At 42.7% G+C, this 17729-nt stretch overlaps 1 protein-coding gene across 1 annotated transcript; it reads right to left on the bottom strand.

The window, feature by feature from the left end:
• Positions 1–10947: 10947 nt before the first annotated feature.
• On the bottom strand, positions 10948–11295 carry LOC133730783 (uncharacterized mitochondrial protein AtMg00310-like). Its single transcript, XM_062158307.1, has one exon. The coding sequence runs from the start codon at positions 11293–11295 to the stop codon at positions 10948–10950; it is 348 nt and encodes a 115-aa protein (XP_062014291.1).
• Positions 11296–17729: the final 6434 nt, after the last annotated feature.

The following is a 17729-nucleotide window of genomic DNA, read 5'->3' as shown; positions in this document are numbered from 1 at the left end:
TTAATGAAGTTAAGCCAACTACCTATTTTATCCTCGTCCTTTTCTAATCGATCGAAATACAACAGAGCCAACAATAAGCATACATCCACAACCCATTCCATTTTTGCACCGAGCAAAACAGTCTCAATACACATGGAGTATGAGAATGAAATTTACCTTTACTGTGTTAATAACGATTATTGCTACTATGTGTAGCTTCGAACACGATCACTGAACAAGATATTTTCTAACTTCGAAGCCAACACCCTGCTACCCTCCAATTCCACTCGGGTTTGCACTCCACTACATAGATTCTGAAATTGAGCGCTACCAAGCCCGGTTTCTTGCTCTAGGATGATCATCAACGTCGAAATCAAACCACGAAGCCCAGAAAACTGCCGTGCACAGTGAGCTCCGTCGGCACCGAAAACAACCAAAAATCCCATTCGATCATAACTCATGCGAAATCGAAAATTAGGTGTACTATCGTGTAGAGCGTGAAGAGAAGATCAATTTCTATACCTCAAGCATCGACAACGGTGACCGGAGTCGCCTGAAAAGCTTCAAGCTTCCAAGCTTCGAATCTCTCTCAGATCCTTGCATGGACGATCCATCACCATAGACGTGTCAGCGCTAAGAAGAGGAGTCGAACGCCTGTGGTGCGCCGCCAGGATATGGCCAGACGGAGAAGTTCCAGCCGGATCTCGTTTTCGGGTCGTCGGGTCGCGTCGCGGGTCAGAGGCTCTGATCCCTTCCCCAGCCTTCTAGATCGATCTGATCTGGTCCATCCCCTTTTAAACAACATCTAACGGCCAAGATCAGTCGGTGGAGAAAGTGAACGGCTTAGATCGCTCCTCCTGATTTTCTATTTTCCTTTAATAATTTCTTTAATCCCCAAAACTTCCAAAATTCGTAAAAATTAGCTCAGGTATCCGAAAAATTCTCCGAAAATTCTCACTGACTCGTTGTGTCGTGTATGTTACTCTCAACCCCTTAAATCAAGAATTTCTCCCAGTGAAAAATTCTGAAAAATATTTCCGAGCACCATTAATAATTTTCGAGATCGTAAATAAATAATTATCAAATGATCTCAATTAAGCTCGATAAATTTTATGGGGCTCACATCTTGTTCTATTGAAAGATACCCAGTTGTGGGAGTTGTGGTTTCAGGGAAGAGACTGCTATTCATTGTTTGTGGGACTGTAAAGTAGCTACTGATGTGTGGAAAAATACTTTCTTGGTGGATGTCTGCAAAGTCTGGAAATAACGAAATTTCCTGGAGCTTTTTAATCTTGTTGCAACTGTTGCTAAAGATTGGGAGCTAGAATGGTTTGTAGTGATTGCTAGGTTTTTATGACAAAATAGAAATTGCTGAGTTCATGGGAAGAATGTCTCACAAGCCCTTGAGTTAATTAACAAGCTTGCTGCTTGGTTTGATTTTAATAGTACAGTACAAAAAGGAGATGATGAGATGAGTAATGTGCCTAGTGTATTAACATGTATGACCATTTTGGTAATTATACCCAGCCAAAACACTTTTGTCTTGCAACTTACCAAACACTTAGAAATTGCTTTTTGTTCTCACAGCACTTTTAAAAACAGTTTACCAAACACTCAACTGCTTCTTCTCACAGCAAGTTCAGAAGTGCTTCCTCTCACAGCAAGTTCGGAAGTGCTTCCTCTCACAGCACAGCAATCCCAAACTAAGCCTAACCTTCTAAGCTAGCTACTCCATCATCAACAAGAAACGAATCTATATCATCGATCGGTAACCCTGTTCATATATAAGAGAGAACTAGGTTTCCTCCCTTTTACTAGTTACCGGTGGCTAGCTTGAGTGGTGGAACCAGGATTTAATCATTTAAACGTTCCTCTTGTTCCTCTCTATTTAAATCAGAAAAGATACTAAGAAGCTAGCTATTGCATTCACTAAAAAATCTCCAATATATTTTCATGAAATTAAACCATTTTAATAAATCCCAATTATCTGGACACCATGGTTCACACCATGGTGAGGTTTACGGCCCACATGATCTCATCATATAAAAAGATGCATGGTGGCCCTGGCTAGGTAAATTAATCTGGCCCACTTTCTTTTGATATTCTATTCTTTGCAACTCATGTTTGCCGACTTTGCCTAGCTGGTTGTCTTCCTCCAAAATATCTTGTTTGGAATTTTTTTTTTCTTGGCACTTCAATCTTTAGGTCAGTCGATACGAATCTTCTCTTATCTTTGTGCAGTCTTCCACTAAGATGTCCATTTTTAAATTTTTCTTTCTTTTTATATTTTTGATCATGGCATGGCTACGCTAACTTGTCCTGTTTTCTTTGGTTCTGTTCTTTATTTATTTTTCTTTATGCAAGATTAAAATCCACATTGTGCGTAATGATTCGATCAATATATACAATTTAAATCATATTAATGCTCAAGTTGCATTTACTTTGATCATTATGATCGATGTTTAAAAATTCAAATGATCGAGAACACACTATAATTTGCTCTTGTCACAAAAATTGCATTTAACGTTGCACAAAATATTCATCCATTTATGCATTGAAAGTACAAAAGTGATGATCAATTATTAATTACAACTCCACATGCTAGCTAGAATACATATACATACGTACACATAGATAGAGAAATTTTTTTTTGTTTTTTTTTTTGTTTTGAGAATGGTAGATAGAGATTAGAGACCAAAGGTTTACTTATTATAAGTAGAATATGTACAACATTGAGCATTCAGCCAGACTTGAGCAAAATATAGAAGATGATATATCGGACAGGAGAAGGAATTGCATAGACGCAAACAAAGCAACTGGGACAAATGCAAATAAAAATATATAAAATTTGAAACCCATCTTGATTCATATTGACAGAATAAAGAGAAGGCAGGGCTGAAAGTTATCATCATGGATGCTATAGAGATGAACTACAGGGACCTAATATCTGTAAAAGCTCCAGATGCACCAAGTTTTGAAAAAAAAAAATGCAAATAAGTTATGTAATTGTTTATGTTTATGCATAGGAAAGTTTGTATTCTTCATAGATCAGTTAGAAATTATCAGTCGGAGAGATAAACATTGGCGAAAAAACTGTACAACTTCTTTCCAAGGTTATAGTGATCTGGTTCCTTATTGCTTGTGTCCCAATCTAAAACATCATGTTGAATTTAGTCTCCAATGACCACCCATGGTAGTTAAGGAGGAAGCATTTTCCAGCTATCCGAAGGTCCCAGGATATATGTCGATTTTAGACATCTAGGGTTCCATTAAACTCCATGGACATGTAGCAATTAATCAATAATGTTGGAGACTGGTTTGAAATATATATGGATATCAATCTCAAATGACATGCCAAGACCAAATCCTCGACTCGAAACATCCTTGAGATTGAGAATTTCAATGGTGTAATTAATGATATGGCACTAGTGTTATTGTTTCAATCAATATTATTAGGGAAAAAGTGAGGATTTCAAATTAGCCTTAGAGTTAAATGGCAATAAATTTTTGATGAAAATTCCAATTATAATATTTGTACATAATTTTTTTTTTCTTCTGGGTAATGAGATAATAGATTGTTGATTGGCCAATATAGTTTATTGGTATACACATACCTCCTAAGCATAAGTAACGGAAGCACAAGACTCGTATCGCCTATACACCATCGAGATAAGCTCCCAGCCGGGGGTTCCGATACCCCTCGGGACGATATCGGGATCCCAAGCGTCCCACACGGAAAGAAACGGAACCAAGCTCCCACAAACCTGCTACATTAACGTCATCTCCAACAACCTAAAGAGGTAACTGTTTACTATCGCTTTCCATTATCATTATCTTACCCGATACTGACTTAGGCATCGGAGCGTCGAAGGCCGACACACCCGGTCTTCCCTCTGATCTTCGTCTGTTTTGCAGATAATCGAGACAGATAACGATAGTATCAGACCGATACAACCCGTGTTCAGTTGGACCATACAGCTCTCGAGACCACTGAAACATTTGGCGCTAGAAGGACTCCCCTCGCTCCTTGCTGGCAGGACAACACATCGATGGCTACCAGCAATCCCGATACAAGCAGCGATGATCCGCCTGGTGAGACAACGATCCGCGAGGTCCAGCGTACTCTCGAGTTTCAGAACCCAAACACCGAGACGGGATCAGTGGTGACCACCGATCCAACCACGGCGCTACAGATCGCAATGCGCGACCTCATGGAGACACGTTCACAGGTCGAGGCCGAGGGCGCAGCGGCCATGGCTGCCCGTCGGGAGGTCGAAAACATGTCCAACCAGAATCGCACCTTACGAGAAGTACTCCAGCGGCGAGTCGCGCATGACGACGTCTTAGACAGGGCCCATCAGCAGGAGACCTTGATACCGACCATTGGTGGTGTCCCCACACCGGGACCGGCCCTCACTGCCGACCCCGCCACCGGCCTCGTTGGCACCTTCATGCCCCCAAACTTCACATAGGGAGGCCTCGCTGGCCTCACGCACAACAACACCAGCACAGACCCTCAGGTGGTCTACCTGAATTCCCCACTTGTTCCAGGCCACCTCGGCGCCGCACCGATTCCCCAACCGACTACCGACATGGTGGGAACCTCGGGTGAAAACACCGCTATGACCACCAACATACCTCCACCCGATCCCAACACCTGGCTATTGCTCCAAATGAGCGAAGCCATCGCCTCCTTACAGGCACCAGTGGAGAGCGCCGAAAGCAGAGTCGAGTGGCAGCTAATCACAGCTGGTTTCCAGGGAAAGACAGGACCCTTCACCGCCCACATACAGGCAGAGAAGCGCCCACCAGAAGCCAAGCCCCTCAAGATCAAAAAGTATAACGGGACCCGAGACCCATACCATGCACCATCTAGAAGTCTTCCAATCCAAACTCCATGGAACGCGATACACCGACGCCATGGCCTGCCACGCGTTCGAGGAAACTTTGAGGGACGAGGCCCTGCGTTGGTTCCTCAACCTACCCACCAACTCTATTGATAGTTTCCAAGAACTGGGAGACAAGTTCTTGCAACTATTCATCCTGTGCGGCGGTGGATATCGTACAACTCCCGACCTATTTCGGCTTAAGCAACGACCGAACGAGCGATTGCGAGACTTTGTTCGCTGATGGCAGAAGTAGGCCACTCAGTGCCGCTCCCTCGATCCAGCCCTGGCGGCTTCTGCATTTAAGCAGGCTCTCCAGCCGGGATACTTCTTGTTGCAGATCAACACCAATCCCCCTGCAACATATGATGACCTCCTCGATGCCGCAACCGCTTTCGCTCAGGCCGAGTACGACACCTTTGGCCGCGATACCAACGCCAAAAACGCTATTAGTACACACCAAAGACAAGAAAACCCACCAACAAAGGCAATCACAATACTCACAGATGGGTTGAAACCAGCTCGGGGCCTGGTGCACCATATCCGGATTCTGCCACCGGCCGCCTACTAAACACGGCCTCCCCCGCCACCGCGCATAGATATTTGACGGCAAGTCCTCTACAACAGTACGGCCGCGCCCCCTAAAATTCACACAGCCACTATCGTCGGCTTTAGTCGAGTACTACATCTTGAACATGGAATTGAACTCGCCGATACTAGGACACAGCAACTTTCTTAGCTTCCACAACAGCAATACTCCCATTATTTGCCTCAGTGCATTGGGCAACAACTGCCCTACCGCTACATTCAAGCAAGACAGCAGATACTGCAACTCCTCCGGTATCGGAAACTCAACCCACACCTGAGCTGATACTCATAAAAGCATGCCCATCCTAACTGAGGGTGGCTGAACGTTTCACCATCCCTCAAGGGACATAACTAAACGTTGTCCGGAATTGCCCAAGTGGTCCTCATCTCGGCAATCTGCTCCGTCATACTCGGACCAGGTTGATCAATGGGCGTAGAGCCAAGAAGCAACCGCCCCCATTGGCGAATGCGAGATCTCCAATACATCAACACCCTCCGCCTCCGGCACGTCAGCCACCACGGGTTGCTCAACCCTACTCGGAACTCCGCGAGACGAACCCTCGCCACTTCCTCGGGAACTCCCCTCGATACTCCCACGGGGAGCTCCCCCACCACCTCTTCTAAAATCGCCCTCGCCAGCTCCCCGGTAACCACCTCTACCGAGACCGGGAGAAGCACCTTCTCCCCCACCACGACAGGTCCCCTCCCTTCCACGAGAGGAACCCTCTCGCCTACCACGACTACGGTTCTCACGCGCCATACTCCGAGCGATACAAATCCCTAATCAGTCGTTCTCCCTCGATATTGTCTTGCTCAAGCTCCCCTGCAAAATTCAAATCCTCAAGCCCTATCCAGAACGACCAAATGAGACTCAACGGGACCCACAATTCAACCCCTCCACAATCTCATCGGACCTAAAGCAACCCAGAACCCGCCAATAAATCGCCCTCCTGGAGTACGACCCTCACAAGGTACACGCACACCAATACCCCCAGATAAACCCAGAAAAGGACAAGAGACGGCGTACCTATTCACTCATCCGATTGCTATACCGGGACAACGACGACCACTCTACAGACAGCTAAAAGCTCTCCACTCAGCTACGACCCAAGTCTCACCCTGTTTTTCTTTTTTTTCTTTCAAGCTCCAACACGAACGTAGGAACAGTAATCATCTCCACCTCTCTCCCCTGTCCTTATATAAGGACCTCGAGAACACCGGGACCGTTGGACGTGCAGGGGCGACAACCCCAGTTCTCGCCACGTGTCCGACATCCCCGAGCGTTATAGAGGTCATACGCCGTCACCTCGGCTACTCACCACTCTGCCATTATTACACGTTACGAATCCCAGTACACCGGTCTTCCCGCACACGAAAGAAAATAAGCTCACCACACGTGTCACTGGGGCATAGCCTATGCACTAACAGACGCATGCAACCCCACCACCGATTCGCGATAGCGACACCACATCGAATGCCAAAACAACTCACTCACCCCAGCAAAGACTCCTCTTAAGTGGGGACTTGGGGGACTGGGGGGGTAATGGTTGTACTGAAGCCACGTGGCATAAACTCGCCTTAAACTTCTGATACTTTTACCAGCAACAAACTCCCCACCCAAGAGAACTCTTGACCGGGGACTTGGGGGACTTGTTGGTATACACATACCTCCTAAGCACAAGTATCAGAAGCACAAGACTCGTATCGCCTATATACCAACGAGATAAGCTCCCAGCCGGGGGTTTCGATACCCCTCGGGGCGATATCGGGATCCCAAGCGTCCCACACCGAAAGAAACAGAACCAAGATCCCACAAACCTGCTACATTAAGGTCATCTCCAACAACCTAAAGAGGTAACTGTTTACTATCGCTTTCCATTATCATTATCTTACCCGATACTAACTTAGGCATCGGAGCGTCAAAGGCCGGCACACCCGGTCTTCCCTCTGACCTTCGTCTGTTTTACAGATAATCGAGACCGATAACGATAGTATCAGACCGATACAACCCGTGTTCAGTTGGACCAGACAGCTCTCGAGACCACTGAAACATAGTTAACCTTATATATTGGCCTAGCCGCTCTATTAGGGTTTCTTGTTGACATCCAGTCCTAAAAAAACTGCTAAATCCAATGGATCTCGCTAGCGCTGGCCTGGTCCTAATCTTTGTGAGTGTCGCGCTCGGCGTCGGCGACGGTGAACTGTTCTCGGGGTCCGTGACCTCTCGTTTTGCTGCTCGGGAGGAGCGAGATCTGGTTACAAATTCCCATGTTGGGTGGGGGATTTCTAGTTTGGCTTGGCCTTTGCCAGATTGAAAATGTGCCTAATTTGATCAGGTTGCTTCACGGGAGAGTGATTGAACGCTGGCCGAATTGCAACTGGTTGGTTTTTGCAGATTCGGATCGCCTTGTTGGTGTTGATCGGAGCTCTGATATGCTTGTAGGGGTTGCTCGACCTGAAATGGATGATGGTGTAGGGATGCATTGTTGATGGCCGTGTTGTTGATTTTGTTCGTGGTAGTGATAAAGTGCTCTACGGCAGCGGCTAGGTTGCAATGGTTGATGAAGATGGAGCTTGGAATGGTGGGGCTTGGTGGGCCTCCTTCTTAGCCGAATTTGGTTACAGTATTGACCTTACACTTTGGGCTCCTTACTTTCGACCTAAAGGGTTAAGGTTGAATTTGTAATTGGCCACCCTATTGTTGTGTGTGTGGCAGTTTTAGGTCTTTAAGGTTCCTATTTTTGCTTAATTTTCTTTCCAGTCCAAGAAATCTAGTTGCTCTCTTGAATTTTTATTCTACTTAGAAGAATTAGGTTTCTTGTTTTAATAAAAGTGCTTATCGTCTAAAAGGTAGGTGTATCGGGGGTGTTGGGGTTTATTCTGCATTAGTAGTATAGGTTTTGGTACTCTATAAAACGGCTATTTTTGATGACCATATGGGGTGTGTCGTCTTTGTACTGCTTGCTGAATTATAAAATCGCCTGACTAGTGAGTTAAGTGAAAGACGGATGTAAAAACAGACCAGGCCCAAGTGAGTGAGCAAAGGCCCATAAGAGAACAACACCAAGTCCCTTATCCGAGAAATTTATAAAAATGACCACTTTTATGTGTTCGAATTGATTTATAACCTGATTTTTAAAAAAGTTGAAAAACGACCTTATAAATAAATAAAAAGTCAAAATTATCCCCATAAAATCTCTTTTCTAACCAATCTTTCTAGCAAAATTCTCTCTCTCTCTCTCTCTCTACGCATGTGCTGCTGTGCATATATAATTGTCTATAGAGTGGCATGATTATGTAAAATTAGGCTATAGTATTGATAGAATGATGATGTAGGTACGTGACTATATTTACAAAGAAACTTCAGTTTTACATGAACAGAGACACCTTGGAGATTTACTTATTGGAAACTGAAAAACCTAGCTATGGCTATTCTAAGACAACCGGAAAATGCTTTGAAACTTGATGCTAAGGAATTGACCAAGTCATTTATAGGTGGAATGCAGTGAGGATGAACTATTCCCTTTATGTCCTCAGCCGAAGAAAGTCATCAGCCTTACCCAGAAGCCGTAGGACTCACCATCCTCTTGCAAGTCAATGAAATTGAAGGTTTCCAAATCAAAAGGGATGGGATTTGGGTCCCTGTTGTCAACATCGGAGACATTTAGAGAGGTAAGCAAGTTTTTCCTTAACCGTATTAACTATACGTACATATACGTATATATTACTTGAATGAGAATTATTCACTTGCTTGAAACCTAACATGAATTACTGGTAGAGTCAAACAAAATGCGACTTATCATAGCATCAAGCATCAAGCAATTGTCAACTCTGAAAAAGAAAGACTCTTAATCGGGACAGTTTACAATCCGTGATTTGATGGCAAACACCTGCTACATATACAAGGATTCGGAGTGCAAGATTTCTTGAGAGCCCTATTTGCACGTAAGCTTCAAGGAAAATCTTATCTTGATGGATGCTCTGACCAAATCAACAACAAATTCGCAAGTCAAAAGTGCATAACTACCTGACATCACAAGAATTGGCTGTGGTTTTTTTTTTTTTTTTTTTTTTTTTTTTTTGTGGATAATGAAAATTATTTCATTAAGGGACAAACCCTGAAAGCCCAGTAAACACTGGGGCCTGAAACATACAAAGAAAATAGTTTCAGTTCCACCTAAGTCCAGATTAGGCATAGAAACATGAAAGAAAACCAGAAGAACACAACCAAAAGAGAAAGCACCACCGCCTGCAGTTATAGCTCCTTTGGAGGGGGGGGGGGGAAGGCAAACCATTGTTCCTCAAAACTTGTGTCCTGGATGGTGGTGGTTGGTAAGCGCATCGCAAAGGACCCACCGTTCGAATGGCAAGCGAAGCTGCTGCATGAGCAACTTTGTTCACTTCACGGGGAACCTATTCCCAAGTGCAGTAATCAAAGTAGGAGCATCGTCTTCTTATTTGGTCGATGATCAGATAAGATTTCAGCTCCGGCTAATTTGATTCTTTAGGTTAGAGATAACCTCCCTTGCATCTGATTCAAACTTAACCAATTTCAAATGCATTGATACTGCAAGATTGACACCAGATAGTAATGCTTCAGAATCTGCAATTTCCACTGAAGAACAGTTTGCTTGGATAGCAGAACCACCAAGAAGAGAACCAGTATGATCCCTGATGACTACTCCAAGTCCGGCCCAATTTGGGGCCAGCCAAGACACATCGCAATTGACTTTGACATGATCTGGTGGGGGAGCAATCCAAATTGGATGAGGATCCATTTTGTAGGTGTCATAGATCGGAGTAGCCAGGAAGCGGTTTGTTGCATCATGAAACTTAGCAACCAGCTTGATGGTGGTATGATGGTATAGCTCGGAGAAAGGGGCTTATGCTGAGACACAAAGGCACACCTCGCCTTCCAAATGTTCCAACTCAATAAGCTGATAAAAGTTAGAATAATTTCTTTCTCACTCTTACTGGATTGATGTCTTGTTAGCCTAAGTAGCCATTGATCCAAAGTGGTGACATGTTGTTTGTTTATTCTAATTCCCAAAAGGGAACCAAACCACACCAACTCCACCCAAGGACATAATAGAAGAATGTGTTCCATTGTTTCATTTGCACTCCCACAGACAAGGCAAGTAGGAGTAGTAGCAATTTTTCTTCGAAACAGGTTATAAAGGGTAGGAATGGCACCATTTAGTGCTCTCCAAAGAAAGAGCCTGATCTTTGGTAGAGTGTTGATCTTCCATAGAACTTTCCACACTTGATTGTCAATCAAGTGTGAAGGGCAATAGTAGAAAATAATGGTTTAGCCAGCTGCTGATGGATCCAATGGTACCCAGAGCTAACTGTAAATACACCGCTCTTGTTCTAGGGCCAAACTAATCTGTCACACCCCTCCGCATCGCCAATAGGAATAGCCAATATCTTCCGCACTTCACTAGGCTGGATGAGATGTAAAATGCAGTCTAGGTTCCAACTACGAGTATCCAAATCAATTAACCCATGTAGGATCACCCACCTGTGGAGTTCCAGAAGTAACTACGGAACTACCATTTGGAGGAGGGAGCCACTTATCCTTACAAATATTGATGGTACAGCCATTGATGACTTGCCAGTTGCACCCCCCAATAACCTGGTCCCTAGCCTCCAGTAAGCTAGACCAGCTCCAGGATGCCCTATAGCCTTTAACTGCTTCTAAGAAACTGCAGTTAGGGAAGTATCTGGCCTTGATAACTTGTGCCCATAGAGAATTAGGCTCCTGTATAAGTCTCCAGCATTTCTTTGCAAGCAATGCTAGATTGAAATGATTTAAATCTCGAAATCCCATTCCACCCTCCATTTTAGGAGTACCAAGGTAGGACTAGCTCTTCCAGTGAATTTTTTTACCCTCTTGGTATGCTCCCCACCAAAACTTCCCCAAAACAGAGTTTATCTCATCACAAATGTTTTTGGAGAATTTGAAGAAGGCCATAGGATAGGCAGGAATAGCCATAGCAACTGATTTGATAAGAACTTCTCTTCCAGCTAAAGACAAGGAGCGCTGCTTCCTTCCCTCAATCATTCTATTGACCCGATCTTTGATATAAATCAAAGCCTCCTTCTTTGATCTACCCCATACAGTTGGTAAACCCAAATAGATTCTGGGCTTATCCACTTCTCCAAACCCAAGGAGCTCACATATTAATCTAGACATTTGAGGAGGAGTGTTTGGGGTAAAAAAGATGCTAGATTTCTCATTATTAATCAACTGCCCTAAAGCCAAGCAGTACTCGCTGAAAATGTTTCTGAGATTCCAGCAGTTCAGTAAGGTAGCCTTTAGAAAAAAGAGAGCATTGTCTGCAAAGAACAAATGAGAGAGGGTAGAGCTGCCCCTGCATAATCTTATACCCAAAAGGGACTTGTCATTGACAGCCTTTGCCAGGCGCAAGGAGAGAACTTCGCTTACTATAAGGAACAGGTATGGGGAAAGAGGGTACTCTACCTATCAGAGACCTGCTTAGGTAAAAAAAATTGCTGGAATTGCCATTTAAGACAATTGAGAAAGACACAGTGGTGACACATGCCATAATGCGATTAACCCATCCTCTAGCAAAACCAAAACTCAATAAGGTCGCCTCAAGGAAATCCATTGCACACGATCGTAGGTCTTATTCATATCGAACTTTAGGCCCAGTTCATTGTTCTCACCTTCTCTTTTCAGCCTCAGGTAGTGATAAGATTCATGTGCCAGTAGGATATTGTCTTTTATCTGCCTCTATTAGGTCCATAATTACCTAGTAATTATTTCTCTAATCTTGCACTTTTGCTTAATATTTGTGTTTATTTATATATATTTATTATGTTTTTCTTATCATGCTAGGAAATGATGGAGAAGTTTGGAAATACACTAACAAGTCAATCTTATGACCTTTTCCTATGCCGACTAGGAGAAACCGAGGTAGGCAGGGAAAGAGGAGCGGAAGCCAAACCAAATGAACTCTAAATAAGCTGAAATTATATATATATATATATATATATATATATATATATATTCTAGACATCCTGAGGATCATTTCTTATGAAGAGTACAAGAGCTGGTTCAGAGTGGAAGACCTTCAAAATATCCAAGAAAGTTTCTGCACTAGAAGACAAAAACTGCAAAACCGGACCTGTAAGGCCTCCGGCAGAATTTTTGGCCAAACCACGATGAACCAAGCTCTGAAATTTTACTAGGATGATCTACAAACATAAAAAAGAATATAGTATTAACAAACCGAAGGCCAATTTTGAAGTCTTGATGGAGATTGAATTGAATGAATAAAGGAGAAGAAAGTGAGCAAAAGGACAAAAAAGAGGGTCAACGCTGGCCAACGCCGGATTCTGGCCAAGTTGGCTGGTCAAGAACATGTGTGGAGGATAAGGAATAGCTGTTGACTCGGGTTAGGGACTTTAGGTGGGAAGATGTATTGTAGGTTGTTTTGAAATTCAAAATTTGAAAGATAACAAGTGGTCCCCCTCTTACATCTTACACCTTTATCTCCCATTTAGTACCTTGTTTTCTTACATAATGACCCTCATACCCTTACTTTATCTCCTCAGCCAAAATATCCATGGGCTTTTAAGTCATTTTAATGTAGATTTAAAGACTAGATCTACATTTTGTGCTTACACATTTGTCCATCACATCCAACCCTTCATTTTCTTTGATCTCCACCCTCCATTCATCACTTTTAGCCTATATATAGACCCTCCCCTCACTTTGGACGTTTTTCATGTCTTCCTTCATCCATTTCATCTTCTTTATCTCTCCATTTCCTCTCCATTCTTCTTAGTTCTTCATCTTTTAGGTAGTTTTGTTTAGCTTTTGTGTAGAGAGAGAGATATAGCATCTTTGGTTGATAATCAAAACCAGAGATTCTATACCTTTTGATCATAATTTCTAAGAGTTTTGTGGATTTGTATGGTGATTTGGGTTTGTAGAAATTAAAATTACCATACTTTGAAACATTTCTCACCTTGTGTTGCATATAGGAGGCTAGATTGAGTTTTTGTGCTTTCGGTTTGGTACCAAAAACACCAAACCTATGGGTAACATTCAATTTCTCCACTCTACCTCTTATTTATTTAGATGTTTCACATGCTTGTGGCTTAGATTTGTGTATGAGGTGTGAGTAGAATAAATTTGGGGTTAGGGTTTAGCCCTAACCGAATTTGTGTACAAACTATGTAGTTAAATTTAATATGGATCATGCCATGAATTTCTACTTTGCTAGTTTAATTGTTCATCATTTATGCATCTTAGATTTGTCACCTAAGGTTGGTAATTGTTGATAATTTCATGGAAGTATGCTAGGCTTGACAAACTTAGTAAACTAAAGCATGTTGCAAATGTAGAATAAGGTTGTTTGGGTCCTTACAATTGGGCTTATCATGTGGATGTGGCTTAGGTTTCCGATAATCAAGGGATCTTAGGTTGTATCTACATAGGTCTATTTGTGTACGATAATCAAGGAATTGGTAGAAACTAAAAGGTTTGTAGGAGAGTTATTTTCGGTAATCAAGGGGTAGCTTAAATACATTTTCTAGTATAATTGTTTCTTGGTTACTTGATAATCAAGAGAACCGAGGGGGAGTCTATCTTGGCATGAGCATGTTAGGTTTGGTTACTTAGACTTTGCACAAAGGAAGTTAGGTCTGATGCACTACAACCCCATTTTCATCTCATTTGATCAAATCTCTTACACTTTGTTAGTTTAGTTTGCTTTATTTGCAATTTAGCTTTAATTTAGTTAAAATCAATTCAAAAGCCGATTCATTATTTCTCATTGTTAATATCACCGTTTGGTAGTTAGGCTTCCAAAAGGCCAAAACTATTAAACTTGTAAAAAGGTAGACTTTGTATGTGTTTTCTAGGTTTATTTTTGCGGTAATCTAGTTTAGGGTAGAGTTACTCAATTCCTTGGGTGCGATACTCTTACTTTTCCCTTTTACTAAAACTTGACCTCCTAATCTTGGGAGTAGATAACATCACACAAATTTGCATATATTTTTATACTCATGATGCAACCAACAGCCTCTCGGGAATAAAAGCATTTTGATTTATAGAAATCAGATTAGGTAGTATTTGCTTCAGGCGGTTTGTTAGTAATTTTGATAGGATCTTGTAGGAGTTGTTGCACAAGTTGATGGGTCGGAAGTGTGTCGTTTTTTCTGGGTTTGGTACTTTTAGGATGAGAACAATGTGGGTCTTGTTCAGTTCCTGAAGCCTCACACACCCATTTTTGAAATCTTTCAAAGTCTCAAAAACCACCTCTTTTACTATCCTCCAGTACTTGTGATAAAAAAAGGCCTAGGAACCCATCAGTGTAACGCCCCAAACTGCACCTCATCAGCTTGAGCACGTCACAGTGCCGCGTGTCTCTAAGACATAAACTGAATGTTCAGTTTATGTCCTAAAAACCCGCAAGGCATTTTAGTTAAATCGCTTTTTGTAAATCGTGTAGCGGAAACGTCGAAATACTTTTTGAGGTGAAAACTTTTTAGAATCATTCATCGAACTTATTCGTCTAAAGCACTTCTAGATCACCACTAGGGTAAACAAGAGTTGGTACATTTCGAGACAAGAAGAAATAAGGATTATCAAGTTCCAAATCTAACGACTCTCAAGAAAAGTTCAAGACTAGACACGAAACCTGAATTCAATTACTACTGCTCACCGAAGCTATCTCCGCGCACCCTGCTCCGTCCGTCAATCCCGTCACCAGTGCACAGTACCTGCATCCACACTGTTGTAGGGGTGAGCTTTCGTCCTCGCTGCTCATTGGGAAATCATCTCGACTAGGTTTGAAAACAATGTAATATTGCTTTGTGGCCACAATATAAAAACATACTCAAAACCATGTCATTTAAAGAACGACAAACTTTAAATATCTTTCGGACTCAAAATCCAATGCACGAAACTCAAAGAAATGCATAATACCTGATGGCCAGTCCCATGGACCAACTACACGGCCTTACCTCAAATAAAATCATCACCAGGTAAGCGTAGTGAGAGTGTCCACTTACGCCATATCACCTAGAAATAGTGTCACACCTTAGAGGATGTCAGACACCATTCCGTCCATACGGCCCCTCCGGAGGTTTAGGGGATCGAAGCCCAAGGAATCGCTATGTTCCACTCACTCTCAAGCCATCAATAACCAAACCATGCAACTCAAACATGCATAAACATTTAATTCAAAACGGAAAACAACTAACCGAATGAGTCCCAAGTCCCCTACCTGGATTTCGATGCTTTAACCTTTTACGTTGTCCGAGATTCACAAACCTTTCGTTCCTCTGGTAACTGGAAATCCTAGATTCCGACATTTTGATAGTTAATATCTCATTGAACTAATAATTGAAATCTCGACAATTACAAATCGTACAATTAAGTTTTCCTGGTTTGACCAGGAGTTGACCAATTTGACCATGTTTGACCAACCGAGACTTGTTCGAGAATTACCCCAAATTACCGAACATTTACTTGAAATTACAATATCGACCAATTACAACTATGTCGAAGGCAACGACTTAATTTCAAACATATTAGGCGTACTCGAAATTTACTAAGGCCACCCAATATGCTTATATATTAGTTTCTTTCACTTTCTATCCATTTAACATATGCACAAGCATAGAACACAATTTCGTCAACAATTTATCTCAATCACGCTACACTTGGTCTTTTACTTCCATTTTGTAATTTGTCGCATAATAATTCAACGGAAACTACTATGGACACCCAATATTATTTTTGGCTATTTCCCACATCATAATTACAATCCATGCACATCGACACACAACCCATTCTGCACATGCAATCGAGCTTATACAACATTCAATCAACCAAATATCCACTTCAAGGCCACAATAACAGGTTATCAACTCATTTGGGATTCTCTATCCGATTCAAACCCAACCTTGAGCAACCCAACTTAGAACCAGCGTAATACAATCTCAGCCAAACAACCAACTCAGTTCATCAAGTTTCGACTACCACAAAAAGGACAACAAGGTTCGAATTATACCTTCAAGAATCGATTTCAGCTAAACCCAGTTTCCCACACACTGCCGAAGCTGGCATGAGGGAGAATTGATGATTCCTGGTGCTACAACCTAGCGTGATCCTTGATGCCCGGCCTACAGATCCTGTCAAGCCAGAAACGAAGCCGGAAGTGACGGAAAAGTCGCCGGCGTCAGCAACAGCGTCGAACCCGAGCTAACCCAGAAATCGATTTGTCAAAACTTGATCAAATTGAAAAACTAATTACACAGACTTGTAGAGCATGACGAGGAGAGGAATTTTCATACCACAGGCGGCCCAAACGGTGGCCGGAGGCGCCGGAAATTGCAGAGGTTGCCGGTAAAGGTTCGGGCTTCTCGTCGTCGGGTTTTCTTCTCTGTTCAGTGCATGGACGATCCAAGAGCATGAGGATGTAGGCGACGAAGATGGTGGTCGTCCGTCGTCGATCGGTGGCCGGACGAAGTAGCGCCGGTCGGATCTCTCTCTCGGGTCGTGCTGCGTCTCGGGTCTGGGAACTCCTAGCTCGCTCTCTCTCTCTCTCTCTCGCGCGTTCTGGATCAATCTGACTTGGTCCTCCTTCCTTTAAAGTGAGATCAATGGTCCAGATCAAGCAGTAGGGAGGAAATGGACGGTCCAGATCACTCCAAGATGATTTTCTAATTTCTTTAATTCCAAAACTTCCAAAATTCTTAAAACTAAGCCCGGGTATCTGAAAAATTCCCCGAAAATTTCCACGGACTTGTCGTGACGTGTACTTAATTATCCAACTCCTAAATTGAGGATTTCACTTTATGAAAATTTCTGAAAATATTCTCGAGCACTTTGGCAATTGTTGAGATCGCGAAATAATTTCTCGTACGATCATCAATAAGTTCAACACATTTTTCCGGGGCTCACAATCAGGGCCTGGGGATTTTAAAGCCCCAAGCTGATATGCAACATCTTTGACTTCATGAATAGTGAACTAGGCATTGAGTGCCATATTCATCTCATATCTAACTATGGTAGAGACTCCCGCAAAGGCATTCCCCCAAGCTCGAGTGCCAGAGCTGGTGAAAATATTTTTAAACTGTGCTTCAAATTCGCCTCTAATGAGAGTCTCACCAACCACCCATATATCTGCCTCATTTTGAATTTTTAAAATGAGGTTCCTTTGCCTCTTTGGAAGGTAGATAGATGAAAAAAATCTGGAGTTGGAGTCACCCGTTTTTAGCCATTTTACTCTAGAG

The sequence above is a fragment of the Rosa rugosa genome, chromosome 2 (assembly GCF_958449725.1).
Source record: "Rosa rugosa chromosome 2, drRosRugo1.1, whole genome shotgun sequence".
Taxonomy (NCBI): Eukaryota; Viridiplantae; Streptophyta; class Magnoliopsida; order Rosales; family Rosaceae; genus Rosa; species Rosa rugosa.
The sequence above is the reverse complement of the archived record's forward strand: the minus strand, read 5'-3'. Positions and strand labels throughout refer to the sequence as shown.